Source organism: Pararge aegeria, chromosome 4 (genome assembly GCF_905163445.1).
Source record: "Pararge aegeria chromosome 4, ilParAegt1.1, whole genome shotgun sequence".
NCBI lineage: Eukaryota > Metazoa > Arthropoda > Insecta > Lepidoptera > Nymphalidae > Pararge > Pararge aegeria.
Window position 1 is genome coordinate 6,633,070 of NC_053183.1, and position 11,248 is coordinate 6,644,317.

Below are 11,248 nucleotides of genomic sequence, written 5' to 3' on the forward strand. Positions count from 1 at the left end.
CGGCCATGAAGTTTTTGTAATTGTATAGAATTCCTGACTTAATGACACTCAAAACCATAATTTGAAAAGTTACAAAATGTAACATTGTAAGTACCTATCTACCCATAATGTTCTTCAACGTATATTTATACTTAAATAAACCGAATGAAATACCTTTGTCGTTTATCGGGATATGTGGATGACAATGTAAGTAATTGCAGATTTATCATTAACTGGCAGATGCCCCGGCAACTTTGTTCGCATGGCCTTAAGGGCACACAAAAGGGGAATTCCATCGTTTGGCAATCTATCGAAGACTACGCAATGCACGTCTATGTGCATATATTTATAGCATGTGCCATCAATTCGAAGATCGCATGCAATCTGCCGTGTTTCCACAAGTTAGTAGTTACACTCGCGTAAGTGTCGCACGAGTTTCTTGCTATACTGTTTTACACATTCGTTCGTTAATATATTGGACATTTTACTGGTGCAAGCTACTTGCACATATTATATTTTTTCGCAAGTTACTGATTGTGACATTCTATTTGCAAACGCTTTCTGTGGTACCACATCCCGATGCAAAAAGTCATGGCGTTCGATCACAGCAATGGATCAAATGTGTGAGGACGGAAGTTTCGAAGCGATGAATCGCTGCGATCGATTGTCGCGGTTAATTGCCTAAGAATGGCGACCTTAATACCCTTCACACACTAATCGACTCAATTCTTCTCTTTCTTCACGACTACTCGAATTACAGCAATGAAATTTGAGCTTTAAATTCTTTACATAGCGTTGATTACAGAACGTATAAAATGCGTAAACACTGTAGTCCTGAAAATTACGTTATTACATATTACATAAAACTTTCACGGCCGTTACACATTGCCTCCTCACACCTTACCTCTAAACGCGGGTGTCTTACGAGGCGACTGGGCATTGGCTATTGAAGAAGGAGAAATAAAGCTCTCACACATTCGAATTCGAAGTTCAGTTCAAATAGTGTGCGAAGTTCACATTATCCCTACTCGGTTATCACTTGACCAGGGCTATTGCGAATTCTTTCACATTTCAAATTAAAATTACGGTTTCGATTTATACCAAACTATGATGTCTACTTAAAGTTAATAATTTGTGAACAGTGTTGAATGTCATAGAGTTTTGCATGCGGCCCCGAGTCGCCTTCTTCCTTACTAACTTTATAAATTGGAATATTGAGGCGTGGAAGAAGGCAAGGCAAACAAATATATAGGTACTGTCTGTTGAAAGTCCCGATTATCATCAAATAAATATGACAGCCAGCAATCCCGCCTTAGAGCAGTGTGGAAGGCCTAAGCTGTCTACCTATGCCTGAGGAGGTAGGTATATACCCACGCATCAATGCTGGGCTGACGAAGATAATGTTTTCAGGTTTCCACAAACAATTACTCTGTTTGGAAATTAATCATAACGGCCGAGTGGCGCAGTGGGCAGTGACCCTGCTTTCTGAGTCCAAGGCCGCGGGTTCGATTCCCACAACTGGAAAATGTTTTGTGTGATGAACACGAATGTCTGTCAGTGTCTGGGTGTTTATCTGTATATTATAAGTATTTATGTGTATTATATTCATAAAAAAATATTCATCAGCTATTCAGTACCCATAACACAAGCTACGCTTAATTTCGGGCTAGATGGCGATGTGTGTATTGTCGTAGTATATTTATTTATTTATTACGAAAAAAAAAAAAATCTGTGGTTTTTTTATACCACTACAAGTAAGCCCATGATTGCAGTCCCACCTGCTGGTAAGTGATGATAAGGTTTAAGATGGTAACGGGTTAACCTGTTGGGGGTATGGCAGTTATTTCAAACCCATATCTACTCCTAATCGTTTTCTACGCGATAACATACCGGAAAATTAAATTACTTAGCGGCACCTCTTTGTCGGTACGGTGGTAACTAGCCACTGCCGAAGCCTCCCAGACGAGACCAGAGAAAAACAAGAAATTATAAATTCCTAAATTTCTACTGTTAAGAATCGATCCCGGGACCTTGTATTTAAAATCACAGAGCTCACCGCTGCGTTAGAGTGGTCTTTAAAAAAGTTCTCTTTGTATAGTGAAATCATCAATTATCGGCTGAAAACAAAGGAATGGCAAGCGCGGTTTACGCAATGACTACTGGAGAGTTGACTAAAGTACTTGAATCGTTTTAACTTTTTGTAAAGTGCAACACTTTCCCAGTGCGTAGGGTAGGGTGCCGACTGCCGGTAGAGGGCCCTTCAAAGCGCTACTGCGTTTAGACAAATGAACAGCGTTGCACCCTTGATGGCACACGCCATGGTACATTGATATAACACTTTCAAAAAGCTTACTGGAATGAACGATTCAAACTATCTGTGCGCCCCGATGTGAATAGGTCATTTTGAGCACACTTTGTTTTTTAGTTGCACTAGGAACTTTCATGGAAGTTTGCTATGGATAATTACAAAATTCAAAAAAATTCAAAATTCAAAATTCATTTATTTCATATTGATAAGCACTAACAATAACATTCCTAATTAATAAGCACTTTTGAAACGTCAAGTCCGTCTGTTTGTAGTGACTCTACCACCGGTTCGGAAGGCAGATTCCACTGAGAAGAGCCGGCAAGAAACTCAGCAGCCGGCAAGAAACTCAGCAATTTATATATAATTACATGTATATATATCTTAAGATTAATCAACTTTTATTTCAAGTTACCAAGAACCATTTCTTAGTACATACTTATAAACTATGTTAGTAGGTGCTTAACTTATCTTATTTCCTTCATATTAGTTATAGCTTATGACGTGAAATTAAGTTTTTCACAAATCGAGCTGGAACAATGGATTTATCCGGGTAAGCTGCTGCTGTATTAATCCAAGGTTACATACATACTCACTCTTATACAAACTTTCGCCTTTATTATACTAATACTAGCTATTGCCCGCGACTTCGTCTACGTTTGATTTTGTTTTTTCCGCTGAGGACTTCTGTCCTCTATCTTCATACACATTCATCAGATCTACACAAAGTTGGGGCAAAATTAAATATATATTATAACATATTATAACATATATATTTGTTTTATAAAAAGTATCCTATATTACTTTTAACACTTCCAAGAATATGTGTACAAAGTTTCATGAGGATCGGTTACGTAGTTTTTGCGTGATAGCGTAACAAACAAACATACATTTACATTTTATAATATTAGTAGGGATAGGGATAGGGATAGGGATGATAAGGAGGAAACCATCGCTTGTAAAGAAACACTTCTCAGGACAAGCAAGGAAAACGTCACGAAACGTGCCGCACTGTGTCCATCAGTCTGAGGCGTAAATGTTAAGCCGGCAATCATGGTATTGCAAAAATGGTGCTTTGCGGCAGAAATAACCCGGACGAGCTCTGTCATGAAAAGCGCTAGATACTACTATTTACATTAGGTAATTAAATAAGTGTCAATACACACAATTGTGTGTCAGCCAAGATCCAGCCAAGAATCTCTCTTTCATAATCAAACTATGGTAAGGAATTATTTACATTTAAAAATTGAAATATCGCCCGAATATCGTCATATAGCCCCAAAGTAGCTTGTGTTCTGGGTGCTAATATGACTGATGAATATTTTATTTATTAATAATATACATAAATCCTTATAAAATACATGTTCATCACACAAACATTTTCCAGCTGTGGGAATCGGACCCCCGGCCTTGGCATCAGAAAGCAGGGTCGCTGCCCACTGCACCAATCGGTCGACAAATATTATATACTGGCTGTTGCCCGCAACTTCGTCTGCGTTTGATTTTGTTTTTTGATGTGGCATTAAATTTAGTTGTAGATCTAAAAAAAATTAAAGTATGTAGTATCGCTAAGCCTTAAATGAGGGGTTTGCTGCTGTCCGCTGAGGAGTTCTGTCCTCTATCTCCAACCACAGTTTGGGCAAAATTAAACACATATTATAACCTCTATAGTACAAAAATAATTATTTAAATCGGTTATAACTTGTCGGAGTTATGGTGTAAAATCTTCAAACACTTATCCCCTCTCCCAAAGGAACCGAGCTTAAAATGTCGGTATAAAAAGAATCCTATATTACTTCTAACACTTCCAAGAATATGTATACAAATTTTCATGGATCGGTTAAGTAGTTTTTGCGTGAAAGCGTAACAAACAAACTTACACTGACATTTATAATATTATAGTTGGTTTGGTTGGTAGTATTACGTAGCTTTCGCTCTTCCAGGTGGCGATATGTTCGTGTAAAATACAATAAAAGTTCCACACAATGGCGGAACTCGTAGAACACAATAAATCAATTGGAGTGGGTGGTTGACTTTTCACTCAAATGTGTGGTTAATTGTAACCGAAAATGACTGTTGATCGAGCCACACTTAATTTGAGTGGTTAGGGGTTGCGATGGGGTGGAAAGTAATGGTTCACTTGATTTTACGATTATTTGATATTTGTACGTATCTTGTACCGGAAGTGTTGTAATTGGAACTTAATATTCCTATAATTACTCGTAGTTGTTTACTTTTTGTTTAAGCAGCTGCAGGTGCCTACCTATTATTTTGTTTATGTATATTATGTACAAGGGTTGATCATCGTCTTAAGATACGGAGTTTATCGTAGTTCTATGGGATATATGTTGTAGCTTAGGAACTATTCCATATTGTTTCCCCTTTAAGTTTTTACCGCACCGTCAGACCACCGCACGGCTAGCATAGACAGGAGACAAAAGTTTCTTATACACTGATAATGGACCAAATTTACGTCCACCTGCCAAAGAACAGTAAAAGTCCACCGTCCGTCCACCTTGAAAAGACAGTTTACTTCCGATGATGATTTGATGCGTGCGCTCATGCTCGGAAAGTGGATAAAACTGCAGATTTTATCTTTAAAAATTTACTTAAATCTCATTAAAAATCAAAGGTCACTCATCTCGTTTGATTTCGGAACCTGGCCTACTAAAACGCCACCTAAAATAACTTATTCATATTTCATCATCATCATATCAACCCATTACCAGCCCACTATAGGGCACGGGTCTCCTCCCACAATGAGATGGGGTTGAACTTATTATTGTAACCAAAATAAGCAGTAATTCCTACGTTAAGAAAATATCCTAAGCACTTTCTATTTGCGTTAGACGTACTTTGAATATTTTAACCAAATCTCATTATATCGAGTTAGCGCAAAACCTTTTTGGACAATAATGTAGTCAAGAATATCTTCTTTTTACTTCGGAGAAATTCATAAATTAAATTGTGCGATCCTCGTTTAGGAATACTCAGCATCTTATTGCAGCAGGAGAGGTTTCCTCTCTTATACGAACAGCTGAGATCAAACTACTCCAATGATTTTAAGTAGTGTATTAGTTTATTATCTATGGATTGTAAAGTCAGATTTTATTATTGCCAGTCAAATGTCTGTTAGCATTTCAATAATATATTATCTGTATTCTGTAACACGAACTACAGCTGTGCGCCCTTAACTTGCGGCTCGCACCCTCTGCTAACAGCTTTTATTGTATACAGGGAAAATTACACTTTAATTGCTCATTTGCGTCATTTAACTTTGTGGAATATGTAACAATCCAAATAATGACGACTTTTGAATGCTTTTTGTTTGTTTCGTGTCCGTTGCTATGTAACGCACAAATCTTATGTTTAAATCAAAGTTCTAAGCCAAATTATTTTCTAACATGTATGATAAAAATTGATAATTGATGACATACATTTATGACTTCTAACAATGATAACTAACTATGTTCTTGGAAAGAAAGGTCGAAGTGTTTTAGAATACGATGTTTTACATGCATCGACTCCGGGTAACTCTACTTAAATCTCTACTTAATTAATTAATCAATTTTATCTAGGAATTAGGAGATCTGGAGAAAAACCAGAGTAGCCGACATATATGATTTTTGGCCAACACGGGATATTTCATCCTGATATGCGATCCGTCATAACCACAGAGTATAAAGTACCTACGCCTGAGTCGGCCTACACCGTAAGCACGGTTGACAACAGTCTCGAAATTGCAAATACCAAACTTAGAAACAACATATTTTCATTTCAATTAAACACCTAAGACGCTGGAGACAATCAGCTTTATTGTATAAAAATTGCTGTAAAGGGCATTAAAAAACAACGGTTATTTTATTAAGCCCAGTAGATACTACTAATAATTAGAAAATAATTATTAATGCTAATGTTAAATAGTTTCAATCTTCTTCCGGCCAGTACGTCTCAATCATCTTTTTGAAACGATCGTCTGTCTCTTTTCCTTCGGGTTTCTTGCCCAGAAGAAAGACAAACTTCTCGTGACAGTCCATCATACCGAGGTATTGCCCTTCGATGATCTTCAGGCGCATTGGGTACCGGTTGAATCCCATTATGTCAAGTTTAGCTGTGCAAATAAGGGAAACAATTAAGTTTACTAACTACTGATTGCTATTTTACATGCATGCATGTTTTGAGTCGTGGATAGAGTATTATTTAAAACCCGAATTTCTGTGCTTTGTAGATACATTATTCTGCCTGCCAAGTCCTGTAATTTGATATCCATACTTAGGGAATTGTGAAAAAAAATTGTGATCCGCCATTTTCAGGCGGCCATATTGTACCGATTAATCTTTTAAAAAAAAACTAAATCAAATCGGTTCATCCGTTCGAACATGACACACAAACAGACACGTCAAACTTATAATCAACCCGTCGTTTTTTGCGTGGGGGTTAAAGAGGGCCTTCATCATCATCATATCAACTTATTCACGTCCTCGTGCTGGATATGGAGTTTTTTAACGACGTTCCAAATTCCACCAGCCCACCAGATGTTCAGTGGCTCCGACGACTTTGTTTTGAGCTATGTCGGTAGCTGTACTTCTACTATTTCATCATTTCTGATTTAATCACGTACTCGGAGCATAGCTCTCCACCGTCCATCGTTGAGCTTTCTTCATCAAATCAACCCATCACCGGTCCAATGCAGGGCACGGGTCTCCTCCCACAGTAAAAATGGTTAAGACCGTGACCCATTGCGGATTGGTGGACTCTACACACCTTTGAGAAGATAATGAAGAACTCTCAGGCATGCAGGTTTTCTCAAGATGTTTTCCTTCACCGTTGAAGCAAGTGATATTTCATTACTTAAAATCCACGACATAACTTAAAAAAGTTAGAGGTGTTGGGATTCGAACTTGGCTCCCCGAAAGGTGAGTCAAGTTCCCTAACTACAGGGCTATCACCGCTTGATGGGCTATCGTTTTGAGTTTTCTTATGAGGCCTATAATAAGCGACCAGTGCAATTCTTGTGCAAAAGACTTATTTTTTTAGGAACAGTCGCAATTTTAGTATGGAGATTCGCAGGTGAACCGCTGAAGAACTGACAGAAAAGTTACTAAATAAGGCTGCCAGTCATAAAAATATCCGAAATACTAACTTGACCTAGCTGGCATATAGTCTAGGCCTGTTAGTGTACCTTAAGAGTGTATTCAAATCGAAGAGATCGATCTTTAAAGATTTTGTCTAAGCTAATCTGTATTTAAATGTCAGGAAGGAACTACCCTTTGCAACACAGGTTTTCCTACCGCAGAGGGTAAGGCATTAAAATCTCTTTGTCTCTGTTCTAAACAAACAGTTCTCAGGCTTGAATAAATTACACCGCTTCCACATCACCACTGACGATAAGTGCCCTTGTGACAACTCTACCAGCCAAACCCTTGACCATCTATTTCGGGAATGTCCCCGCTTCGGAAGACTCCGCCTGGACCATGAGTTCCTTTGCGGGCACCTTGGGGTGTCCCCCTATGAGCTGCGCTCTCTGATGCGAAAAAGATCTGCCTTGCAATCTTACACTGACATGGTAAACTCGTAGTAAAGTAGATTAGTAGTAAAGTAGATTATAAATTTTTAGTAATAATTATTGTAAGTGTGTAAATTTTATAGTTTTAGTTTATCTATGTGTATAGGAAGAACAGCCTGGCCGATGTATCAAATCGCAGAAGCAGGGCTGTACTTTTATTTTTCAAAAATTGTATCTTACGAAACTGTTAATTATAAGCATATAAAATAAGATAATGTAAGAAATCTAAATTAATAAAGAAAAAAAAAGCTTGAATAAATGATTATTATTATCATTAAATCACCTGTAGGTAGAGGCATTTGTAGAGTCCTGTAAGAGCCGTTTCCCTCGAGCCTCTCCAGGTAATAAGTCCGAGTTATGTTAGAATCGCCAGTTTGATAGGGTATCTGCATTTTAAGGGAAAGCGTGTTCCAATCGAGGTTTTCTATATATTTTCCTACAAGTTCTTCTATATTCTTCCTTTCCTGAAAATTATTGTACAAACAACGAAAGTGTTTAAAAATTTTAATATTATACATTGGTATGGTATCCAGGTACGCAAAAAGTTTTGCTGTAGTGTATGTGGCTTTATTTTCCGAATTTGCACTGGACGATATTGTTGTAGAAAGTGTCAGGTAATAAGTAGTAATCTGTGGGCGTGTTACTCTATCTAAAATAAAGTAATAAGCCCCGGTTCAAAAATTTTAAGTACTTAGAGCTTTTCGCGATAGAGCTCGTCAGAGAAAGTACTACCTCCATGCTTCATTCTGTTCCAAAGCAGTTCTCTTCTGTTCCTGTCTGAAGGGCGTGATTGTGGTTGTATTTAACAACAAACGAAGCTTAATTAACACCTACGTCTCACATGATGGACACATTGCGGCATTTTGCAGGACTTGTCCCTCGCGTACCCTGCGAAGTGTTGATCTGTTTATAGGCGATGGCTTGTGATATGATGGATGGTTGGATCTGCTTGGTCCGTCAATGATTACTATAAAAAAATAAAATTAAAGCAGATAACAAGATGCTACTTGAATATGCCTGTAGAGCTATTTTTACCTCTTCGCTCACAGGTGTGAATTCCACAGAGTGAGGGTCACCGGAGCCTTTAGTTTTCTCCGTCCTGAAATGTAGGAGATGCCATGTACCGATCGCTTCGGTTTCATTGAACTTGACTCCTTGAGAGAAGGTCTGGCAGTTTGGGCCGCTCGATTTGTCTGGTGATTTGGCTATTACTGCCGTGTGGAGTGCTGTAAATTTAAATCGAAATCATATCTTATGTTATATGTATAAGTCAGAGTTTATAATTCAGAGGTTATTGATTAGTCAGAGTTAATAAAACTGGTTCCCCATTTTTCACCCAACCTTTATAATTTTTATTATTCTACAACAAGTTAGCCCTTGACTGTACTTGTTGGTTATTATGATACAGTCTAATAAAGTAACCGGCTACTAAATGAATTCTTTGTAACTAGGTGGTTAGACGATAACCATAGAGTCGCAGAGAGCCACTGAACTTTTTCGGTTACACCCGTGAAATATTGAAATCGCTACAAAAGAAATTTGTCCATGTCCATGTCCTCCAGTGAACGTTACGTTATTTGTGTCTCTTAGGCAATTGAAAAGTTATTACGATCAGGGGATATAAAGATGATTTGATAATATTATAATTTTGGATTGATTATAATATACCTAATTAATATATACCTACACGGCATGCTTATATCCCCAGATCGTTAGAACTTTTCCAAAATATAATTGTTGATGTCAAAAAAATGCCTAAGAGACACAAATAACCGTTCACTAAGGATAAGGGTTCACTTCTGGACAAATTTCTTTTGTAGGGACTTCAATGCTGTATAATGTAGTTGAGTATAATACTATTATACTCTGAGTATTTCATATAAGTACAGGAATTTAATTTGTTAAATTGAGGGAGCAAAAACAATATAGCTAAGAAAGTAGGTAACTTAAACAAACAAAAGGATAATCAATAATAATCAACGTAATACAGATACGAAGTTTTAATATGCGAAGTAATAATCAGAAAAGTTAAGTTGGAAAAGACAAAGTACTAAAAAATAAAAACAAACCAAAAGCCAGGAGAAATAAAACCGGCGACACTTTAAACATGTTGAGACATGAGATACAGCATGAGATGTAATGAATTGAGTGACTTGATTAAAAGTGTGTCGAAAGGATAACAGTATTAACGTACCATCTTGGAGCTGTAATAAACTGGAGTTGTTATTTTAATCAGTAAAACAAACTACAGAAAGTAAAAAAAAGGAAATACAAAAAACAACAATATCAAGTTAAAGAGAATTGATAAGTGGACTCTCATTTAACAGTATCTACTTCGTTTTCATGATCTGAAAAAAAACAAAAAACGAATACTCAAAGCATATAGTGCATAAGATGCTCTTATTATGGGTTTGTTAATAAGGAGCGGTTATCCAACTTACCCGAATTGAAGTATGAGCCACAGTACGACACTTGAGCCTACCTACCTAACCTATGAATGGTAAGAGATGGTTACTAGTGGAGCATTCGGGAAGGCTGCATACGAAGTTTTAAAAATATAAAATTGCTATTAATGGAAAATTCATTAGGTTAGACATTGTAAAATCAAAAGTCTGCTCAGCTTCTTACAGTCTTTGTCTTTTAACTTACTAATGAATATTATGAACTTTTAACGAACTTTTCGACAGAAACAGGTGATATCTTTTGGGAGCCCATGCTATCAGCTACATTAATTCTAAAGGATGTTCTGGCGTGACGGAAGAAATTGCGTTCGGGCGTATTTACAAAGATATGTATGATGTTGTGCATAGGTAAAATGCGTATAAAAAATTATATTAATTATATATATATTAATTAAGTTGAATATTTGTAAAATTGAGCGTACACTTTTGTCGGCAGACTATTTAGATATATATTACATACTCTGAATATTATATTGTGCTTCTGGCTACTCCATTTTTTTTTATGTATCGTTGTTAGTGCGTCGGAGTAGACGCCGAGCCGTAAACTGAATAATCTGCTATGTCCTGCCCATTTCTGCAATTCACAAAATAACAAAAATACCTATTGCGTATCTTCGTAAAAAAATTCGAAAAGTTTGTAAACGATGAAAATAGTAAAGATGTCCGCAGGTTTTGCTCTAATGTCACGATCGTCGATCGTATCAATATAGCTTTTACAAAGATATTTCAATAAATCCAAGATCTTATGGCTTTTGCATCCAGTAGCTTTACTGATCTTCAAATCAAACCACCAAAATGATCTTCCAACTATGACTCTTCCAGTGTGGAACCATCATTACTGTATGGAGCACACTGAGCCGCCAAAAGACTGAAATAGAATGTGTTTTATATTTTTCTTTCATAATGTACGTGATATTATATAACTCTATATAGCAT

At 36.9% G+C, this 11,248-nt stretch overlaps 1 protein-coding gene across 1 annotated transcript; it reads right to left on the reverse strand.

Annotated features, from left to right (window-relative positions):
• Positions 1-6,134: 6,134 nt before the first annotated feature.
• LOC120623229 lies at positions 6,135-9,984 on the reverse strand. Its single transcript, XM_039889145.1, has 4 exons — positions 9,920-9,984; positions 8,886-9,076; positions 8,134-8,314; positions 6,135-6,395 (listed from the first exon to the last, which is right to left on the reverse strand). The coding sequence occupies exons 1-4, from the start codon at positions 9,957-9,959 to the stop codon at positions 6,211-6,213; spliced, it is 597 nt and encodes a 198-aa protein (XP_039745079.1). The 5' UTR covers positions 9,960-9,984; the 3' UTR covers positions 6,135-6,210.
• Positions 9,985-11,248: the final 1,264 nt, after the last annotated feature.

What these genes read in the sequence shown, in the direction of transcription:
- LOC120623229 (XM_039889145.1), bottom strand. Translation starts at nt 9,959, where the DNA reads ATGTTTAAAGTGTCGCCGGTTTTATTTCTCCTGGCTTTTG. An exon ending in TTTATTTCTCCTGGCTTTTG is followed by an intron (nt 9,077 to 9,919) that starts GTTTGTTTTTAT and finishes TTAAATTTACAG; the next exon opens with CACTCCACACGGCAGTAATA. An exon ending in ACAAATGCCTCTACCTACAG is followed by an intron (nt 6,396 to 8,133) that starts GTGATTTAATGA and finishes TTATTTGCACAG; the next exon opens with CTAAACTTGACATAATGGGA.